At 46.9% G+C, this 23,244-nt stretch overlaps 1 protein-coding gene across 1 annotated transcript in view; it reads right to left on the minus strand.

The window, feature by feature from the left end:
• CUL4A (cullin 4A) overlaps window positions 1–23,244 on the minus strand; it is a 2,221,838-nt gene that overhangs the window by 1,365,925 nt on the left and 832,669 nt on the right. Inside the window, exon 7 of the mRNA XM_069637151.1 lies at window positions 4,102–4,191. Within this exon, the coding sequence (XP_069493252.1) occupies window positions 4,102–4,191 (90 nt within the window). The remainder of the gene's footprint in view (window positions 1–4,101; window positions 4,192–23,244) is intronic.

The raw sequence follows: 23,244 nt of genomic DNA on the forward strand, positions 1-23,244 counted from the left end.
CACAGAGGTCCAGCCCAAAGAGCCAACCGGGTGCTGCACATCACCTTTGAAGATACGGTAGTCGCCCAGTCAAGACCGGCGCCTCTGCGAGAATCAGGTGAGAGTTACACCAATGCCCAAGCATCTGACGTTATAGCCTGCCATTCCGTCAGATGCTGAGTTAACCTGCCCCCTACAGGTGTTTTGTGTGGAAAGACCGAGTGGTTTGGGGGCGGCTGATGCAGATGCTGAGGGTAAAGAGGCACCTGCTGCTGCTGCGGCCTTAGTACTTTTGACCCGTTCACCTCGGGTGGATCTCCTTTGGCCTCTTTGAGCCGGCTGTCCTCTGCCTTTCCCGAATGCCGAATAATAGTGAAAGGACTTTCCTCTCCCAGAGGTTCTTGAGGGGCGAAAAGGAGTTTGGCGGATTGCAGCTCCTAAAGATTTTGCTGCTGCTTTAGATGTTTGCAACTTTTCCAGACTGTCATCAGCCTTTTTATCGAATAAATAAGAGCCGTCAAAGGGCATATTTAAAAGTCTGGCCTGTACATCTGTAGCAAAGCCAGACTTTCGCAACCACGCATGCCTGCGGATTGTAGTACTTGCCGCCATGGCCCTGCTGATACTGTCAGCGGAATCGATGCCAGTTTGAAGAGATTCGCACATGGCATCTTTGCCATCTTTAATGATGTTAAGGAAGGCTTCCCTTTCCTCTCCGTCCGGTATGCAGTCAGCCGCTGATGAAGCACACTCCCATAGTGTGTGACTGAACCTGGCGAGCGTACAAGTGGCGTTGATGGACTTCAACGCCATACTACAAGCAGAAAAGACTTTTTTTGCCATAGAATCGTACCTTTTGTCATCTCCTGTGGGACAGTAGGGTAAGCGGATCTGCTGGTTGATGAAGCTGCCGCTTGAACCACCAGGCTCTCTGGAGTCGGGTGTTTTGATAAATATTCAGGGTCAGCCGCAGCTACCCTATACTTGGCTGACAATCTTTTATTGACTGCAGGGATAACCTCAGGAGTTTCCCAATTTGATGAAATTTTCTTTGCACGGCTGCTTGGAAGGGGACCACAGGATCCTCCTGTGGACCTTTGTCTAATATGTCTAAGGTCATCCTGTTGAAAAACAGGTGAAGGTGCAGACCAACCCATGAATTCAATAATCCTTGCCATCAGGGTTCTATAGGGGGTTTCGGCATGTTCCCCTGGGTCTGGTTTGACAAATTCCACTTCTGGGGGAAGTGTCCAGCCCACTTGCCTCATGTAATGATTCCTGTAGGTCTTTCAACCTTCTTTCCTCAGAGGTGAAATACCCTGAAACAGGTGGTGTGGTCCTCTGCAGCCCGAAGGGTCTTTCCTGGTCAGAATCCTCCCCTTCTTCATAGATTGAAGATAATCTGGGGTACTCTGACCTTGGAAATGGTGTAAAACCCATTTCTAAGGCAGAAGGAGCCAAACTCGTCATTATTGGGCGAGAAAACGTCGATGTCGACGCCGATGTGAAAGGCTTCGAAGGTGCCGAGAAAGGCGTCGAGAAAACTGGAAGAGGCCTCGAAGAACTCGAGAGGATCGGGATCCTACTCGAGGATGTCAACGACGTTCTCGGCGTCTTGCCTGAGGCTCTTGGTATAACCTTTGGCTGTGAAGTAGCTGTGGTTTTCTCTTTTATCGGCGTCGATGTCGGCGTTGACGATGGCGTCGATTAGATCGACCGATGCGTCGAAGAACCCTTCGACAACACCGTTGATGGCGCCGATCCATGCGTCGAAGGGATCTTCGACGACAGCGTCGAAGATGGTGCCTTCTTACCCGATGGCCCATGGTGCTCTCGGGTGGACTCTTTCGCCAGGTGCAACGACTCGCAGCGTTTCAATTTTTGGGTTTTTCACCCAGGGTATCACCCTCAGCTGTCTTCGAGGGGGTCGAGGCCGCTTCTCGAAGACGCTTAGCATTTTCTTCCTGAATTCCTCCCACTCAGCCTGAGAGCTGTGTTTTGTGGGGCAGGAGACCCTTTCTGGGGAAACAGAAGATGACGAGGAAGGGGATCTTCAACGTCTCTTCTTTGAGTGTCTAGATCTCGACGAGTGATGGGAGCTACTTCGAGACCTAGAATGGGAATGCTTTCGACGGCGAGGAGACGAATGCCTCGACTCAGCCGAAGAAACTTTCGAGGAGGTTTTGACTGACTTACCTCTTTCGAGCTTCCCCTTGCGCTCCTTTAGGCTTTCACCGTCATGGACATGCAGTCCTCACACTCCGAACAATGGTGCTCGACTCCCAAGCACCACAAGCAGATCCTGTGAGGATCCGTTATCGACATTTTCTTTCCGCAGTCTCGACATTTTTTGAAGCCGGACCACGGAGTCGTCGGTTCTGATGAAGAAGCCATTGAGAACCAGTTGAATTTATCGAGTAAATATAAGAGGTTTATCTGACTGAACTGAGCAATGATATTCCGAGGCCCCACGAAGCGCAGAAAAACGGAACCGAGCAACGCCATGCGTGGCTATTTATGGGCATGGTGACGTCGGCGCCGATACGGTGGCTGTCGAGGGACATCGACTTGGCGGACATCGACGCGCGGCGCCCTCTACAGAGAAAAATATTCCGAGGCCAACAAGCTGGAGACGAATTATCAAAGATAAGTAATACGTCGGAGGACACAATCCCTTCGAATTATTATTGGCTAAAAAGATGGTGAATAATAAAAAATAAATTTAAAAAAATATGTTTTTTAAAGTCCCTATATAAAGTATTGAGCAAATGAAGCTCAAACTTAAAAATGGGAAGCACTAGGCGGCATCCATTTTGTGAAATGGATGCCTCCTGTGCTTGCCATTGCAGCACTAATGAAGCAAAAGCCAGCCAGCTGTAATAAACAAAAGCTACCACTGGGTGGCTTTTGCTTCATTAGTGCCGGAGGACGGAGACCAGAGACTGCAGGCAGGAAAGCTGCATCTGGGTAAGAGCTTATTTTTTTTTTTTTAAATAAGCACTAGCTGTATTTTTTTCTAGCTTTTCCGGGCTGGAGGAGCCTGGAAAATTTAGAAAGAAAACTGCAGCTTTTAAAACTTATTTATGTTTGCCCCCTGAGCTCCAAGCTGAAGCTACCGCAAACAAATACAAAGTTGTATTTAAAAACGCGGTGGTTTTCTTTCTAAGTTTCTCACGCTCCTCCGAGCCAGAGGAGCCAGAGAAACTTAGAAAGAAAAACGGCAGCAGCGTTTTAGAAACACAACAACCTTGCGTTTCTGCCTGGCGTGGCTATCACTTTCAAAGTGAAAGCTGCTGCAGGCAGAAACAACGCAGGTGTGTTTTGAAATGCTGCAGTGCTTTTCACTACAGCGACTTTCGCGTGGAGTCTCCTGGGCTCCCCCAACCCTGAGGGAGTCCAGGATACTCCAAGCGAAAGCTGTCACAGTGAGAAATACAACATTCTATTTGTAAATGCTGCCGTATTTACAAATATCATACGTCCACGTGCACAAGAGGCTCTAGCCTAAAATGTTGCAGTTCAATAGCACATGCTCCTCAACATCACCTGGTCGGCATTTCATCTTGTACCAGTATCTGTACTACATTTTATGAGATCATTCAACTATACATGTGTTAATTGGCTTCATGTTGCAATCTTTGTACTATGTCAATGTTCTATTTTTAAGAATATGAACCTTAACAAAATAATAAAAAAGCACCTGAAAAAGAATATTTTGGGAGGGATCCTGATCTTCACTAGAGTTGCATTCAAGGTGCATAAGGATTTTTGGGTGGACTTTTTTTTAACTTTTAACACTAACAGGAATAACTACTAAGAACATTGACACTAACTATAGTAAAGAATTTCAAAAGCTAACAGCAGGTTTCATTGAAAAAATATTAACACTTATGTACAAATGGTAACATCAAGTAAGAATCTAAAATGTAAGCTTTAAACAGAACAGGAGATATGGCATATATGAAAAGGAAAAACAATACGAGGTTCAAATATGGAAACATTTTAAATATATTTCTATGCACCACGAGGTGCTGTATTCTAAAGAGGATTATTTGGAAATAAATGTGTACTTTTAATCATTTATGAGATTTCTATTTATGCAAGCCTTTTCATATCCCATACCTCTCTTTCTTGCATTAATCTTTGACCCTCTGTTGCATACAACCGATTTGTTTCCACAAAGAATTTCTGTTCGAAGCAGTCTTTATATACCTAGAGGAATGAAACTCAAAACTGTTAGTTGAACATTGTTGTTGCATAAATATGGGGGAAACATTTTAGTAAGCATTAGGAGTGACACATTATGTTACCAGTGGTACATAAAAGTTCTATAAAAGAAAATACTCACAGAATACAACAATCTTGTCTGGGTCAATAGTCTCTTTACACCACCTTACCTCCATACTGTCTGCATGTCAGGAACGGGAAAGAGACCCGAGCCCTCTGCCAAGCAGATTCCATATCTATCTGGGGAGCCAAAGTTGCAGAACCCTGCTCTCCAAGACCATTGTTATATTACTGGTGTGTTCGATCAACCGCCTCATGACTGGAATCACGATATATATATATATATATATATATACACATATACACATACATACACACATATATATACACACACACCTTATGCATTTTAATTTTTTTAATATATACTTTTTTTTTAATAACGTGCCTAATACCGTATCAGAGTTCGGTTTCTAAGCGCGGATCCGGGATTCGAACCTCTGTTGCTATGTGTGGTCTTGCTTTCAAGACCAGTACGTTGCCCCAGTACTATACTCTGTTCACCTTGCAGACATAACATACGAATACGGATACGAATAGCTCACTGAGGCACCGCTCTTTCCCACGATTCCTGCGGATCCCCGGTTCCAACCCTCGCCGGTGACTCACCTTTTCACCTTTCCTGTTATTTATAAAGCAAGACTGATGGCCACTTCCGACAGTCTGACATTGTGAGCAGAGAGAATCTGGTGTGGCTTGACGGTCTCCAGGCAGACAGTAGGTCCTTTCCTCTAGCCGCCCGCCTGTGGTCGTCGGGTGAGCTGGCGTGCTTTGTGCTCCGCACTCTGTATCCCACTTGGTATCCTGTGTCCTGTGTTCTGTGTGCTGCGACGGTGATTGCAGCTCTGCTCAGCCCAGTTTGAAGAACTGTTACCAAAGCTGGGAATAGCGGAGCTTCCTTGGTTGGGACACGAGACCGGAGTCTCTTGGCCGTGACAGGCCAGGATAGTAGGGGTGAGTGGAAGGTAGGGAAGTTCACTGCATGTGCTGCCCGGTGCTTGGGAAGCAGTGAGAGAAGTGCGGACGAGGTGAAGTGAACAAGGGCTCTCAGCCCGTTGTAAATTATATCTGGGGTTGGACCGCCCGCCTGCTTCCCTGCCTGCCTGCTTGCTTACTGCCTACTGCCCCCCCCCGCTGGCTGCCTATCAACTTGGCAGCAGACTTAGGTTGCCGGTGGGCTGCCCGACGGTGCTTGAGGGGAAGGGAAGGGAGTGAGCGAGCAGAGGGGCTGCACTGAGGTGGAGGCTGAGGCTGATATAAGCCTCTTTGAACCAAGTGTAATGTTGAGAGTAACGTTGTATTGTGCTGCCCACCAGTATTTAACTACTATTTAACTGCATGCCCAGGAGACTGTGGGAACCATTTCCTTCTATCCTGGTAAAAAACTCCAAGTGGAGTACTCTAAGGTGTGGAGTGCTGGAATAAATGCGTTAGTGACGGCGCAAGACTGGTAATCATATATTAAAGCCCAGTACTGCAGATAATGGGGGAGGTGATAAGCTGAGTGAAAGTATCAGCAGTCGTTGCAGTCTGTTCAGGCTGCAAGTTTACAAGGACGCCAACGAAAGAAGGAAGAGTTCTTTTACAGTTGTTCTTTGACCAGTAAGAGCAATCATGTCGACTAACAAGGAGAATGTCCAGACTAAAAACAATCTGCGCAAGCAGAAAGGTAAAGCGAAAGAGCTAATGGAAAAAGGGTCTATAACATCATTTTTCCCCAACAAATGCTCAACCGACCATAAATTCCACAGTGTTGGAGGAAATTGAGTCGTTGGAACATGAGGGTAGTAATCCCCTAGAAGAAATAACCTATGGGGATATAGACAATAATTCCTTACTGGACCTCTGCTTAAAAATGCAAAAGGCAATGACGCCTGCACCGACGAAAACTCCAGAGCCCCCTCAGGGTAATCAAGAAACTGACGCTGAAATACATGCACATGCGTCCTCCTCTTCTGTTAGATTGTCGGCTTCCCCAGATCTGACCGGAGCTGTGGCCACAAAACCATTGGAGGGTAGTGAAGATTCATTCCCATGTAATACGGATATAGCAGAACTGCAGTCATCAATGGCCTCATTGCAGTTCGCTATGAAAATCTTATGAAAGCTGTGTGGCCATATTCTGGACAATACGAGGTACAAAGCTGTATCAGGTGACCAAATTAACAACTCTAAGGAAGAGGCTGGGGGTGACCCATCTGCAGCAATTCGAACACGAAGAGCCTGCCATCATTCCAGAGCCAGAACAAGACATTTTGGATGACTCTGTAATTTACTACTCTAGGCAGCAACGCAGATTGGCAAAGAGGGAGGATATCAAAAAGCACATATGTACTGTTGCGTCCCCACTTCCTGAAACTGCTAATGAAATAAAACGGAGTAAAAAGTCCAAGAAAAGAGCAGCACGTGCAAGGAAAGTACATCTAAGGGAGCAGGCTGCCTGACTAGCTGGCTCTTAACTGTCAAAGACAATGTATCTTTAGGAGAAGGAAGTATTGAACCTGAAGTATTGTCTCTGCAGCCCCATGAGGATCCTGATACTAACTCATCCACACCTAATAAGGGCTCTGGAAAGGTTTCCCTGAAAACGGCATCTGATTTTCCTATTCAAGAAGAGAAATTGAATGCTGTTGAGCAATCAGGAAATCGCATCTGCATAATTAAGAATTTGTATAAAGAAAACAATAGCAGATGGTTAACAAAATCTGAATTACGTATTAAATTGCATTCAGTGCCGCAGCTTAGAGTACTTAAATATGATGACTTTGAATATGTTGAGCCTCTCAATTGCCCCAACCCAAACGTATCTGATATCCATTGTACATTTTTAGTAACTGCACAGTTGATGCGTAGCTATAAAGAATGTTTGAAGGTGGTAGACATTGATCTAGATGTTGATCCAGAACAAGAGGACCCTAATAGCCCCAAGAATAACAACAAGGATAAAAAGGCGCAGCCTATTCCACGGCTCCTGCAAGGAAGAGGTACAGATGATAGACATCCAGAATCTCTTGTAATGGCTCGCAGATTAACTCCCGGTGGTAGTGCAAACCCCCCCCCCCCCCCCCCCGGAGTACACTATTGTCTCTTGGAACTGTAGAGGCTTCACACACTCGCATGTTGTGAGCCATACCGGTTTGTTTGCAGGAAATTTGGCTGACTGTGCCCATGATATTGGATGGGTATCAGATCTATCAATCGCTGGCAAAAAAGGGCGTAAAAGGTCGCCCATACGGGGGACTGATTATTGGTGTAACGCAAACTGTCAAATCATGTCGCAAAATTACCAATTGTTAGGACAATTTCATTGCTGTTGAAATTGAAGGCTGTATGGGTGGTGTGCTAGAGAGAATTCTAATGATTAGTCTCTACAATCCACCGGGGGCCAGTTGGAGAGAGCATTTGCAGGGAACCATTCACAAACTTTAGGCACAATGGTCATTAATCCCAGACAACACTGCAATTATAATTATGGGTGATTTTAACTGCCACATATGTGGCCCGAAGGCGACCTCCTCTAATCCCGACCTAAAAGCTAGGAGCTGAATGACCCACTCTGTAACTGACTCAGAATTTGGCTGTTGGCTGAATTTCTTCTGTACTTGGGATTTGGAAGTGGTTAATGGGAGAACATTGAGTGACTGCCCAGGCAAGCATCCCAGAGCACTCTTGATTATATTGTTGTAAGTCCAGTTATTGCCTCTTTTGTAAGAGACTTGAAGGTCAATTCAAATGTGTGGAGTGATCATGACTCACTGACCCTTACGCTTGAAGCCGAAGATGCTGCTCATAACCCCAAACCGATGGGGAATATGGTAGTAAACCTTGCCGCAACCAGTATTCGCTGGGCAGAAGCAAACATAACTAAAGCAGCGTTTGCAATGTCGGTAGAGAAAAGTCCTAATTATGACGTATTTGGATCTAGGTCGGTGCTTGCTATCAAACAATGGATCTCGCAATTTACAAGTATACATGCCACTTCTGCAGTGAGGGCGATAGGAAATGATCACTGCAAAGATGACAAACCATAGGATCGATATATTCGAGACCTGAAAAGAGAGCGAAGATCAGAAATCCGTATGGCAATAAAAACATGTCTTACACTTAAGGCCTTTCATATTACCTGTCGAGCTATTAAAAACAAATGTAGAGCTTGAATTAAATTGAAGAGATATTCGGATAAGATTAAATGCTGGCAGAAAATAGTCCATGTGCTATGCACTAAAAATACCAGAAATATCTGGGTGTTCTTGGGGGAGGCTAGGGGTAAAGGTAAGACACAGTTGATCACTCCCATAGGAACTCCACAATGGGAGGAGTTTCTGGAAAATCGAAATAGTTTAACATCGAAAATCGAGTGGAAGCGCGCACAGTACCTTCCAGTCCTCCATTTCGAGTGTCATATGATGTGCTATTAACTAAGAGCAAGAGACTAAAAGAACAAGTTACTTTCTTACCTGGTAACGTTCTTTCGATGGGATGGTCCGACGACGTATTCCATATCTATGACAGTAATCACCACAGCTGTGCTGCTTCGGAAACTTTTTCGGCGTCTGCGTCCTGCGTCGATGACGTCGATGCGCCGCCGTCGAGGACCTCCTCCGACGTCCGACGTCATCCGATGTGATAAGTAGGACGCACGACGCCAGTAGCCTCAGTTGTAGTTTTTTCCTCCAGAACGTGTGACAATAGTCAACTGCCAGTCCGACACAAAGCCTTGCGGAACGTAAGCTGCAAACGCAACAGAAATTCTGCAGCGGGGAAGGCAGGGCGGGAGCGATATGGAATACGTCGTCGGACCATCCCATCGAAAGAACGTTACCAGGTAAGAAAGTAACTTGTTCTTCGAGGGGATTGGGTCCTCCGACGTATTCCATATCTATGACAGACTCCCAAAGCAGTACCAAATCAAGGAGGAGGGAAAGAATTTAGAAACAAAATTTAGAATAGCCAATCAAATAGCAGAGCAAAGGACCGCCTTGCCAAAGGCCAGATCCTGCCCTCTGATGGAATCGAGGGAATAATGCCGCACAAATGTATGCACTGAAGCCCAGGTGGCAGCATCACAGATGTTGCGAATAGGAACACCCCTCTGCAGGGCAGTAGATGCAGCCAAGCCCCTGGTAGAATGGGCCCGCAAGCCAGCCGGAGGGTCCTTGCCCGCCAAGCGGTAACACTCCGAGATGGCCAAAATAATCCAGCGGGACAAAGTCTGTTTCGTCACAGCTTGCCCCAAGCGCTTACCAGCGTAACCAATAAAGAGTTGATCGTCCACTCTGACCCGGGACATGCGAGAAACATAAAAGCTCAAAGCTCTCCTAGGATCAAGCCTATGGAGCCTCTCCTCTTCCTTACCAGGATGCGGAGGAGGATAGAATGCTGGAAGAACAATCTTCTGGGCCAAATGAAATTCCGTCACTACCTTCGGAAGAAAAGAAGGACGAACTCGAAGGACAACCCTGTCCTTGTGAAATACAGTGAAGGGTGGCTTAACAGAAAGTGCCTGTAACTCACTCACTCTGCGAGCGGAAGTAACCGCAACTAAAAACACAGTTTTCAAAGTCAACAGCCTCAAAGGGCAAGAATGTAACGGCTCAAACGGAGCACCCATAAGAAACCTAAGAACAAGGTTCAAATCCCAACCGGGCACCAGGAAAGGCGACGGAGGGAACACATTAGTGAGCCCTTTCAGAAACTGTGAAATTAAAGGGATTTTAAAGTAAGAACATTCTTCAGATGAGCGCTTAAAGATGGACAGCGCCGCCAGGTAACCCTTAACGGTACCCACTTGCAAGCCCCTGTGGGCCAAAGAAAGCAAAAAGGACAGAACCATGGGGATGTCACATGCAAAAGGATCCACATTCTGAACTCTGCACCAGTCGCAGAACTTACGCCAACGGCAACCGTACAGAGACTTAGTTGCGGGCCTTCGGGCCGAAAGCAACACCTCCATCACGTCTTCAGGGAGGTCCCAATCCTTATACCTCAACCTTTCAGAAGCCAAGCGTGAAGGTTGAGGGATCCGACCTCTGGATGGAGAACCTGACCCCCCTCCCGTGAGAGCAGATCGTCTCGGTAGGGAAGACGACGTGGAGGGCAGATGGACAAGTCTAGAAGGTCCGGGTACCACGTCCTCCGAGCCCACGCCGGAGCAATGAGGATCATCCGGGAACCGAACTTCCGTAACCTCCGCAGCACTTGCGGGATGACTGGGACCGGAGGAAACGCGTACAGCAGCGGGAACGACCACTCCACCACGAACGCGTCTCCTAAGGCTCCTTTTGGAGGAAATTCCCGCGAGCAAAACCTTTCGCACTTCCGGTTGACACTGGAGGCAAAGAGATCCACTTGAGGGGTCCCCCAAAGGGCGAAGATCTCCAGGAGAATCTCCTGAGCCAACTCCCACTCGTGAGAGATCGTGCACTGCCTGCTCAGAGCGTCCGCCGTCACGTTCTCGACTCCGGCCAGATGAACTGCCGAGATCGAAACTTCCTGCTGGATGGCCCAGAACTCGAGCTGCATCGCCTCCCTGCACAGAGGAAGTGACCCTGCCCCCCCCCCTTTTTGTTGAGGTAGTGCATGGCCACTGTGTTGTCCGTCAGGATCAGGACATTCTTCCCTCGCACAGTCGGCAGAAAAGCCCTCAGGGCTAGCCTGACGGCCCTCAGCTCCAACAGATTGATATGGAGTCTGGACTCCGACGGAGACCAACGACCGCTGACTGTCAGCCCGTTGGCATGAGCTCCCCATCCCGTGAGGGATGCATCCGACACGATCGTCACCTCCGGCCAGGGAAGCCAAAACGGAGCCCCCTTCATCAAGTTGCCTTCGACGGCCCACCACAGAAGGTCCCGGGCGACCGAGGGCGGCACCTGAATCGGGTCCGACATCCTGCCGGAGGACTGCGACCATTGCATCTTGAGTGCCCACTGCAAAGATCTCATTCGCAGGCGAGCCTCTGGCACCAGAAGAATGCAGGACGCCATGAGGCCGAGCAACCTCAAGAACTCGAACGCTGGGAGCGTCTGGGCATGCTGAAACCTGCGCACCATCTGCTGAATGTGAAGAGCCCTCACCTGGGGAGGAAAACACTGCCCCAGGGAAGTGTCGAGCACTGCTCCGATGTACTGGAGCCTCTGCGTTGGCGTCAAATGGGACTTCATTAAATTGAGGGAGAAGCCCAGCCTGTGAAGGGAGTGGCAGGCGACGGACAGATGATCCAGGACCTGCTCGGGAGAGCTCCCCCTGATCAACCAATCGTCCAGGTAGGGGTAGACGTGAATCCCCCCTTGCCTGAGATGCGCTGCCACCACCACCATGAGCTTGGTGAAAACCCTCGGGGCGGAGGTCAAACCGAACGGCAGGACCCGAAACTGAAAGTGCGAGTCGCCAACCGCGAACCTCAGGTACTTCTTGTGCTTGGGATGGATCGGCACATGGAAGTAAGCATCCTTGAGGTCGAGTGACACCAACCAGTCCTGAAGCTGAAGGGCCTGGAGGACTTGAGAGAGAGTAACCATCTTGAACTTGTCCTTCCTGAGGAGTTTGTTCAAACCGCGCAAGTCCATGATGGGTCTCAATCCCCCGTCTTTCTTGGAAATCAAAAAATAAGGGGAATACCATCCCTTGTTCCACTCCGCCACAGGCACCAGTTCTATGGCGCCTTTCTCCAGCAGGGCTTGAATTTCCTGCGCAAGGAGCGGATCCGGACACTTCAAAGAGAGGTTCCCCGGTGGATTGTCGCGAGGCCTGTGCCGAAAGGGAAGACAGTAGCCGTGGGTTATGATCTCCAGAACCCACACATCCGAAGTAATGGCACGCCACTCTACAAGAAGCTGCGCCAGCCTTCCCCCAACCGGCGAACCATGGGACAAGGCCTCATGACTGAGTAGGAGCGGCTGCGGCGTTACCTGAGGGCAAAGAGGCAACTGCCCGAGCGGCCTTGGCACCACGGGTACCCTGTCGTCCACCTCTGGTACCCCTGCGTTGGCCCCTTTGACTGCCAGCTCCTCTCGCTCTACCAAAGGACGAGTAATAGCGAAAGGAGCCACCCCTCCACTGCTGTCCCCTAGGACGAAAAGGCGGAGGTTGGCGAACTGCAGCGCCCAACGACTTCGCTGCAGCTTTTGAGGTCTGCAACCTCTCAAGGCTCTCGTCAGCCTTGCTGCCAAAAAGATGTTCACCATCAAAGGGCATGTTGAGGAGCCGGGACTGCACATCAGGAGCAAACCCCGACTTCCGCAACCACGCAAACCTGCGTATCACGGTGCTCGCCGCCATGGACCTACTGACGCATTCAGCTAAGTCCAAACCCGACTGAACGGACTCACACATGGCATCCTTACCATCCTGGACCAAAGCAAGGAAACCATCCCGTTCGTCCCCTTCGGGAATATGTTCAGCCGCTAACGCAACACAGTTCCACAGAGTGTGCGTGAAACGTGACAAGGCACAAATGGAGTTGGCCGCCTGAAGCGCCATACCACCAGAAGAAAACACCTTCTTCGCCCAGCCATCAAAACGTTTGTCGTCCCTATCAGGAGGGATGGTAGGGTACGACGCCTGCTTTGCCGGGGCCGTGGCCGCCTGCACCACCAAACTTTCCGGAGTGGGGTGCCTGTTCAAGTAGCAGGGGTCGCCACTGGCTGGACGGTATTTCCGCGACAAGGATCTGCCCACTGCCGGGAGACTCTCCGGAGCAGTCCAAGCCGCCGCCACCCTACGCTGTAAAGCCATATGGAATGGCAGAACCGGGTCAGATGGGGGACCAACATCAAGGATGTCCGTCAGATCATCCTGCACAAACTCCCCTGGGGGAGCAGACCATCCCAGATACTCAGACACCCTAGCCATAAGGCGCCGGTATGAGGAATCGGCATGGGAGCCAGGCTCAGGCCGACCAAATTCCACCTCCGGAGAGGTGTCCAGACCACTAGCATCATGCAGCGACTGCCTCAATTCGTCAAATTGACTATGGCCCGAGACAATGTCATCCGGCACCTGACCAGGAACCAGGCCAACCGAATCCTCATCCGCCTCCGAAATATAATCCAAGCGGTGGAAAGGCACCTGAGAGTGCCTGCTCTTAGCCAGAGCCTTCCTAGGGGGTACACCCGAGACACGGGGCACCTCCGACACGAAAGGCGTCGATGGCGTCGAGCGAATCGGCGCCGCCGTCGAGAAAACCGGCAACGGCGCCGAGAGGATCGGCGTCGACGTCGAGGAAATCGGCGTCGACGTCAGATGCAGCGCCTCCAATATCGGCGGCGTCGACACAGCCCTCGAAGCCGGAGCCCCGAGCGTGTCCCTCGACGACCTGAACGTCGACGGCTTCGACGACTTCCTCGGAGCCGGAGCCTCGAGAAAGCCTGTCGACGCCCTCGACGCCTCAGACGTCGATGTCTTCCTCGAAGACATCACAGGTGCACACGGTCTCGATCGCGTCGAGGACCGGGACCTGGAACGGGTACGGCGAGAACGAGCCTCCTTGTCCGAACGGGACCTCTCCCGTGACTCGTGCCGACCACTCTTGCGAGCGGCGTCTCTCGACCTCACACGGCCGACCCCACTCGGGGGCGCGGACGGTTGAGTACCCTGCGACTCAAGAATCGCCAACATTTTCTTCCCGAAGGAAGCCCACTCCTCCGGCGTCGCACGGCTGGTGGGATAACCGACGTGCCGGGCAGAGTCCTCGGAAGAGGACCTGGAAGGCGACCGGTGACGGCGCTTCCGAGAACGCCTCGAAGAGGCAGAGGAGTGGCGAGACCGACTCCTAGAAGAAGACCGACGAGACCTCCGACGATGACGCGGAGAGTCACCCCTCGAATCATCCGTCGAAAGCCCCGCCGACTTCGACTTCCGGGGCTTGGACACCCGACCTACCGACAATTTCTTCTTACGTTCGCGTAAGGCCTTGGAAGTGAGCGACAGGCAGTCGACACAGTCATCCGTGTCGTGGGCCTCCCCGAGGCACCAGAGGCAGGCGACGTGCGAGTCAGTCACCGACATCTTGGACCCACACACCCCGCACTTCTTGAAGCCCGGACGCGGGGTTGAAGACGAAGTGGAAGACATCGCTGCGAAGGAATATTCACAAACGAACAGGCTCGAAGAACCAGAAAGAACAGAACTCCAAAGAGTCGAGGCTAGAACCGAGAAACACGAAGCAACACGTTCGCGGAAAAAACGGAACTGAGGCTACTGGCGTCGTGCGTCCTACTTATCACATCGGATGACGTCGGAGGAGGTCCTCGACGGCGGCGCATCGACGTCATCGACGCAGGACGCAGACGCCGAAAAAGTTTCCGAAGCAGCACAGCTGTGGTGATTACTGTCATAGATATGGAATACGTCGGAGGACCCAATCCCCTCGAATCTTAGATTACACATTCAGCGGCCTATTGAGATCTGCAGAAGCACTAAGGGCATTTTGAGAGCTGCGCAGACTACTTCCATGGTGCACCGTTTCACCATTGATTATTGTGGCTATACCATCTGGGTACCCAACAGCTCTATAACCAAGTACTCGACCCTATGATAATTTATGGGCTGGAATCTCTCCCATCGTTTGACCTAGGTTGGTTACAGGTCATAGAGGGCAAATTCTGGAGGAAAATCTTGGGCCTTCCAGACTGCATCCCTATGGCCAAAATCAGATTGGAATTAGGCCTCATGTCATTCAAATAGGGATGTAACGGTATAATGGTATACCGTTAAAGATACCGTGAACCACTTAACTGAACAATAATAACCGTCACATTGTTTATACCGGTATACCGTTTATACCGTTAAGTGTGCTTTTCAATCTGATTTGGAAAGGCTGCAGTGAGTAATTGCTGCGCAGTCTTGGTCTTGCACTGTTGGATGTGCCATCTGCCAAGTAGTTTCTGTTGGAGCAGTTTTTAATGCCATTCCATAAACCACACTTGTCTGACCAGACACAAAATCAGTATGTTAGCAATAGGAAGAATAAACACATTGCCAAGAAGGAAAAATTGTTTACTTTGGGTTGGCGGCTTTGGGGTTTATATATTTATAATGGATAATGTTTGCTAAACATATGACAATGGGGGATTTCCCTAGTCCTATCATTGAATTTACAGATAATAAGTCACACTGCGAAATTCACTAATCTCTGTGGTTATTCCCTGCTGCCATACCAAAGGGTAAGATTTCCGTGATTACTGAACACCTTTTGGTCCGCAAGTAAACTAAAGGCTGTAACGTAAAGAGAGCGTGCGTGTGTATACGCACAAGCGTATACTACCATCAGCCCCCATTGATCTGTGGCATGCAGGTTATAAAGATGGCAATATGTTCATCTTCACCAGTAGCCAGTGGGGAGCTAAAACCCTAAATGACCACTTAAGAAAAGCTATTCAGTTTGCTTTGCCAGTCGCAGCAGGACCCGCACCCCCTTCCTCCTCTCCACACGTGTGTTTGTGTTTGGTGGAAGCAAAAGGTGGCATTTCAGTGGAGCGTATGTTGAAAAGCCCACTTCTGGCCCTGGGTGCCTGGTTTTGTTTGTGATGATAATCTGACAATGTATGACCTTTTAGAAAATATTTGTTAACAGTGGTTAACTCCACCTGCTATACCGCGATAACCATGATATACCGTCATTTTGCAAGAAGGTTATCGTACCGCCATAAAACTAATACCATGACACCCCTACATTCAAATCAATTGTACTAAAAAAAAAGGAACAGGCAGAACTGTTTATCACAATGAGTAATAACCCTGCAAATGGCTTGTTAATAGCCATGTATCAGGAAACCGTCAAGGAGACTAGGACCCGTCAGCTTTTAAAAAAAAAAAAAGGAGCATGGAATTGCTATTTGAAGAGATATGCTGGTCGCAGAGAGGAGGGGGTGAAATCACTAAAATGAAATGTGTGCTAATTAAGCGTGTGGAGCTGTGGGACTGGCTGGAAAACTATACTCATTTAAACAGCTTAAAAAAAAGGTATCAATCCAGGTCCTATATACTGTACACGTTTAAGAAGCCGCAGCCATATTTAAATCTCTATTCTTCTCCTAGGCTCAGGCGTTTCATTTTACTCTTAAGATTAGACTACCTGCCTGTTTCAGCAGTTACAGGTACAGTGAGTCATATTCCGTGGGCAGATTGCAGGTGTCGGATATGCAAAAACAGAGAAGCCATAGAAACTGCTAAACATCTGTTATCAGAATGTCCTAATATGTCCAAGACTTATCTTACATTTTATGGCAGGTATGTACACAACCCAGACTCAATAAGGGGTATGGCATTCTGGCTACAGTGTATGAATAAAAGGAATATGAAATTACATATCTCAATGTATAATATCTGGCAGAACATAGAGGGATTCTGGGAATAACTGTATAGAATCTGGAAGATAGTTCACCATTAGTCGTTGATTGGTACGAAGCTCGAGATCCGAGGAGGAACTGTGAAAGAATGCTTTGTATGGAGGATGAGTTAATCAGAGGGATGCATAAATATCTTGTTTTGTGGCCAGGGTGAGATTGCTTATATACATGTATAATAACTCAGATGTATTGTTAAGCAGTTAATTGTTAAATTGTTTAAATACTGTAAATGTATGTAATTTTATATTTATCTACATTTTGTTTAATTATATTGATGAATTTTGATTGTAATTAATATGTATTTTTATTATATGAAAAGTATTCATAAACTATAACGCATTAATAAAATAAACATACTAATTACACAGCAAAAACTATTTTTGCTTCCAGATTAGCCCGTATCCAAATACAATGGCTCGGCTATGCCGATAATTCTGTGTTATTGGCTTACACTGCTAGAGGCCAACAGCAACAACTTGATAAATTGGGCGAATACACTGCTTAAAAAAAATAATAATAAAAAAAAAGGCTCACAATTAATGTGCATAAAACTAAAATGATTATATTCAAAGCAGGCACGCAGAAGAAAACACAAAATAAGGTCTCCTGGATGATTGGCACGCAAGCTCTTGAAATGGTCTCTAGTATTATTTAGGTGTTAATTTTAACACTAAATTGGCACCCCCAACTGGAAATGCTGGAATTGAAATTGTACCAGCAAATTGGGGCCAGTAGGAAATTCGACTATAGAGCATAACGGTGCTCTGTTTTAGCAGCTTATAAAGCTAAGATTTTGTTACGCTCACCTGGTTCCCACAGGGGCGTCGATCGGACCCGGACAGCCGCGGTCTCCACCAACGTGATGCGTAGTGCCAAGATTACTGTCTGGACTGGCCCGCCTAATCTCGTCTGCTTGATCCGTAAAAGTATTCTCCTGCAAGAGGAGGAAGGGATTTAGCCACCCGTGGATTTTAGTGATGGCCCCCTCCCACTGTTCTCGTTCTCCCCTCTTGTCACCTCCGATATCCCCTTTTAGTAACCTCACCTTATGTTTTTAAATGATGAGCTCTCCATCCTGCATGGCATGCAGGGGCGCGTAGATACCAGTTACTTCACTGGTTTGAAGGTGCTGGAGGAGTTCGAGGAATATTGACTCCGGGGTTTATAAAGTTCAAAGAGTTCAATATGTCCGATGATCACTCTTATTCCATTCCCTTGTTGAATTGCAACTGGTTCAAAAGAATATTGCCTGGAGACAGCTGCTGGCGTTCAGGTAAGAGTCTGTATTACCCAACACTGTCCGGTAAAAGTTGCATGAGTTTAACTTGTTGTTTTCTCCCTTTATAGGTGCGGCAAATGAAGATGAGGCGTATTAAAGGGTAATGCCTCCGGTGGTAAATCAGGTAAGCCTATGGTGGTAAGAGATTGTATTTGTCTGCTCTCTTGGCTCACCTTGTTGTTTTTGTTTTCCCCCAGGTGCTGGAGTTCGGCGAAGAAAATGATGGAGGCAGCGCCGGATCGAAAAATGCTGTGAGGACTGGTGAGAATGGCGCGGCGCTGCGACGCGTGCAGAAATAATGTCCTTTTCAAGTTCGAAGACGTGATGGATGCGGAATCAGGTAAGGATTGAAATAATGTCGGTGTTCTAACCTTTCCTTCTTCTTTCCTCTTTTGCTAGGAGCTCTAGAATCGAGACGGGCGTGGCTGGAGACTGGATGCGGACTGCAGGCACGGTGAGCGTTACGCTGCTGGATGCAGAATAACGCGAAGCGTGTGTTGCTGATCGGGCGTGGTTTAAATAGCCTCCAAGTAGTTCCAGGTAAGAAGTTCCCCAGAACCACAACTGAGTAAAAAATAGTCCCTGTAACAAAATAGTCCCCTCCAAGCCTCACGTTGGCTTGGATTCAGTTGCAGCATGGTCTGCATGAGGTAATGTCTAGGAGCCTGGCGCCAAAGGCGCCAGGACTGAACGCAGACAGCCCCTAGCCGGGGCTGCTGGGGTTTTAATAAATATCTGGATGCCTGCTCCCGGGGCTGATGGGCTTGGTCCGGATGCCTGGTGGTAGGCATCAGGACAGATTTCTCCGATAATTTTATATGGTGTGAAAGTATGGGGGAATAACCATGTAGACAAACTTAGGAAGTTGGAAGGGTGGTGCTTTAAGTCACTTCTAAATTTGTCTACCAATCTCCCGCTACAGTACATTTACACGGAATTTGGTGTTAAATGTATTGTGTATCAATTTAAAATCTGCAAGGCCACCTTATACTGGACATTCGCAAACAGTCCTTTGGATACTCTTTTGCACTACACATTCGAGGCTATACACAATATTCCTAGCAGACACATGTGTACTAGTTTAATGAGGCTTATGTGCATGTTAGTAAATGCTGCAATAGCCTTTAACTAAATCCTGCTTGTATTCCACTCCGTCGATTTATGTCTGTGTATAAAACAGAAGCCTTTGCTATTGATCAGGAGAAAACCCTTAGGGATGTGATATGCAAATCTCTTAACGGAGAGTACTTAAATCAATATCTAATACTGTAAACTATACCTCTATCTTCTGGATTTCCCAAACTTCATTCTCAGGCTTCATGAGCAAGTCGAGTTGCACCTAGTTGGTTATTGCTTTTCCAGTTAGTCAATCTTCTCCCTCTTGTGTACCTCCTTCATCCGCGTGACGAGGATCTTTTTGAAATGTCAACTCAACAGTAACCAGGACAACTTCAATTTTTCCACCAGTCAGAACCCCATACACAATCCTCAATTGTTAAAGCACCATGTTTCTTCCCAGCGCCAAGGTTCTATAGCATATTACTGTTATGTTATTGTCATATGTATCCTGTAGTTAAAGTGTGCAGTGCTTTGGTGTAAAGCACTATATAAACAAAAATAAATACAAATATTTTACCAACTGCTGTAAAGGCTGTAATCTCAATACTGCTCATTGGCGTTCAGCCTATTAATTTAATTTACCCAGCTAACATTCTAAACTAAAGAAACATAAAACAAAGGGATATATTTGTACGCTCACACAAAAGAATTTGCCTACTCCCAACAGAGGAAACCGCACAGGTCTCATTTAACCCCTGCAACAAGTTTATGTGCAAAGCTTGCTCTTCTTTGAGGGGCGAGGATCAGAGTGCCAGCTTGTTAGGGCTTATTAGACTATTCCCACTCCTCCATGGGATGTTAATTGACAGCAACAGAGCTACAAATGGGCATCTACGAGGTTGGGAATGGAATCGGGGCAGACAGAGGTCCTGGAGCTCCAGGAAAATTAATCTCAGCGTGCCACTGTAGCCACACACTCTAAAATGATTTTAGTGGCTTCTAATGCTTTAATATAATAGCTGCTAGTCGGAGAGGAGTCAGAGCCAAGTTTCTAGGGGATTATTAAAAGCAGATCCCATTAACAACCATTATTTATACAAAGAGCTGGAAGCCGCGTTAAGACTTGGAGAAGGAGCAACACTGCCTAGATAAAGTGGGTATAGCTGCCCCCAGTCTAACTAAAGAAAGCATCAAGGCTTTGTCCAGGACTGTTTGCCCAAATGAAATTACAAATCTTACATTGAACTTATTCGTTGGTCTGGTCAGAAATATAGATCTGGGGAACATGGAATACGTAAGGAAACATCAGCAAGTTCATCTAGACAACATGGAGTCGTGCTATTCATAAGGGAGAGTTGAAATAAGACTTCTGCAGAAGACAAGTGAAATCAAAGGAAAAAGGCCGACATCATAAGAGCAAGTAAACTGCCATGAAAAAGCTGTTTTATCATTGGTCAAAGCCCTCAATAAAATGGAAACAATTATATACATTTGTTTGTGACGAGTATGAAGGTTACCATTTGATTCACATTAATAAAAAAAAAAGGATATCACTGTAACATATTTTGGTAGGAGATTGCAAAGGAAAGCTGTAATTTTGCGAAATGCCATGATAGTCCACAGCCCATAAGTAAATTAGCTACAGGGGACTGCAAGTAAAGTGATGCTGTCAATTTAGCAGCAACTAGCATGCAAGTTACTTATTTACAGCGACTGTCTCTCAAGGTGTATTCATCAGAAGGGTCCATGTCTCCTATCAAACACTTGCAGGCCGAGCAACAAGGTCACCCCTGTACTCAAGGCTACGTTGGAGAGAATTGTACGCCAATATGACTGGACCCTATTGCAGTTGCACCAAATCTTTAAGAGTGAACCTCATGCCAGCATGCAGTGCCTGTAAAAATTGGCAGGTAGTTAGATGAATTCTGTTTAGACAGATCATAGTGACATACTAAAGAGAAGCTTATGTGCATTTTCTTGGAATTTTATGCAAGAGGATGAAGAAGCAGCCTTGGAGCAGATATAAAATCAAGAACATTCAGATCACTGTTTTCATGCTGGCGGGTCAACAATCTATATAAGAAAGAAAAGTAGGACCCACTTTAGGGTCCAAGATATAGTACAGCTGAAAAATCAGTTTCTTCATACAGATGTTAACTGTCAGTACTAACAGTATTTTGTTATTAAAGGTTCTCAGCATACATTAGCTATGGACTAAGCTAAGCCTCAGCCATGTTTTTGTGAAGCACAATGAGCTGCTGCCAGGATAAGGGAGGTAGCGCTGATTGCAGATTGGCAGGCAAGCGTGCATAAATCAAGAAGGCAAGGAGTATTTGACATCGGGCTCAGTCTAAGGACTGGGAATCCCTCAGCCCCTACGTTACCGTTGTATGTTTCAAAAATATAGGTTTGTGCAATGGCTTGTGAAACTGAACAGGGAAGAATAAGGGCTGGGAGCTGCGGAAGTCACCTACCATGATCTTATGAGGAAATATTGGCTAGGAGGTGCTACCCACGTGTCAACCGCGTGGTTAGACATGCAGAATTGTACAAGTCTTGAATGGTGCTATAAAGCCATGCCCCTTTGTTAACGTAACCTACTAAATGTATTTTAACCGACTTTTCTGAATGAGGTTAATTCGGTAAAATACTGTAAAAACCCAGAGGTTTGCGTTTCTGTGATATGATATTTTATTTATATAGCACCTATACACAATGTGTTTCAAAGCACTCCAAGGCAAGGGAGGGAACAAGGGAAAATACAATGACATTCTTACAGGCCATGAACAGTAAGGATGCGAAATTAACTATCGTACTCGGCCTGACGACATTTCAGATAGTGCAAGAGCTAAGACATATATAAGGAAGGGAGGGGGAGAGTGGGAAGGAAATGGAAACAGACAGGCGACAACCGTACATTTCCGGTAGAGCCAGAGAAAAACAAAAGGTGAGGGAGACGGGTGAATAAAGGGAGGGGTGGAACAAAACAAGCGACTATCATACTAGGGCTGACAACATTTCAGATAGTGCTGGAAGGGTAGGGGGAGAAGACAGACGAGGTTGCTATCATACTAGGTCCAGGGAGAATTCTGATAGAATAAGTGCATAGAAGAAAGTATGGCAGGAAGCGGTGAGCGGCACCATTTTGGGATAGGGATTCTATGCCGTTTCCCCAACTCATTTCTGTGCTTCTGTATGGAAATAAACTGGTATCTGCTTTTGCTCTCTAGCGTCCCATTTGGTTTATTGAGTAAAAGGCTGAGTGTTCCGACATTTGGTGCAGTCACGCCTCATATTTGCCATACCCAGCGGAGCCGATAATGGGAATAGCAGACCACTTCCCTTAGAACCCGAGTGCACATACAGGATATGTAAGAAGCCCAATTGAATCCTCCACAAGGGGTTTTCGAGGAGAGCTGCTTCTGATGGTTGATGTTTCTCCGTGGGCTGCGCAAATTCCAACTTAATTATAGGTAGCACTGATGAATAGTGGTATAACACTTAACTAAAAGAGAACAGGGGATTTAAAGAAGACAAAACACAGAACTTTAATGTAGTAACTGAAGTGAATGTTTAAGGTACTATTCGGGTACAAGGCACTGAATGCAGAAGTTGGAAAAAGATAGAAATAAGTGCAGTTGTGCGCAAGGCGAAAGACTAAAATATCTGACAACACAGGAGAAGATATTAATAAGAATAATTAGAACAGGTACAAATGAAATCAGAAACAAGTATGGGTAAAGATTAGTTGAAAGAGCCAGAACTCCAAGATAGGAGAAAAGCAACATACTTGGTTTATGAATTACCGACCAGAAACTGATCTAGAAAAAAATGGAATACCATGACGAAAGAGAATCAACATAATACAATTATTTCACTTGATATATATTTTAGAGGCTAAAGACACAATAATGGGAAATGTTCTTAAACTGCTTTGCAGAAGGATTTAAAAGAATTGGAGAATCTATGCTCTAGAGGAGGAGCCAAGACCCCTACTCCAACTGCCACGCCCATATTACCTTACTGTTGGAAACCAGAGTATGAAACATACACGGAGTAGTTGAACAGACAAAGAGCACAGTATGGACTCTGTGCAGTGCCAGTAAGAGTACCAATACCCAAGACGATCTGGGAGGCAAGGTACCCATTAGAAAACCGTACTTGCATACAAGAAAATATGATGGCCATTTGAATGAGATTCCTCAAGAAGCAGGACAGATAAATGGCAAAGATGAATGGTGACTTCAAACAGAATCGAGCTGACATCTTTAGAAGCGATGCAGAGAGCAGAGA

The sequence above is a fragment of the Ambystoma mexicanum genome, chromosome 7p (assembly GCF_040938575.1).
Source record: "Ambystoma mexicanum isolate Mex_15411 chromosome 7p, UKY_AmexF1_1, whole genome shotgun sequence".
In the NCBI taxonomy this organism is placed as follows: domain Eukaryota; kingdom Metazoa; phylum Chordata; class Amphibia; order Caudata; family Ambystomatidae; genus Ambystoma; species Ambystoma mexicanum.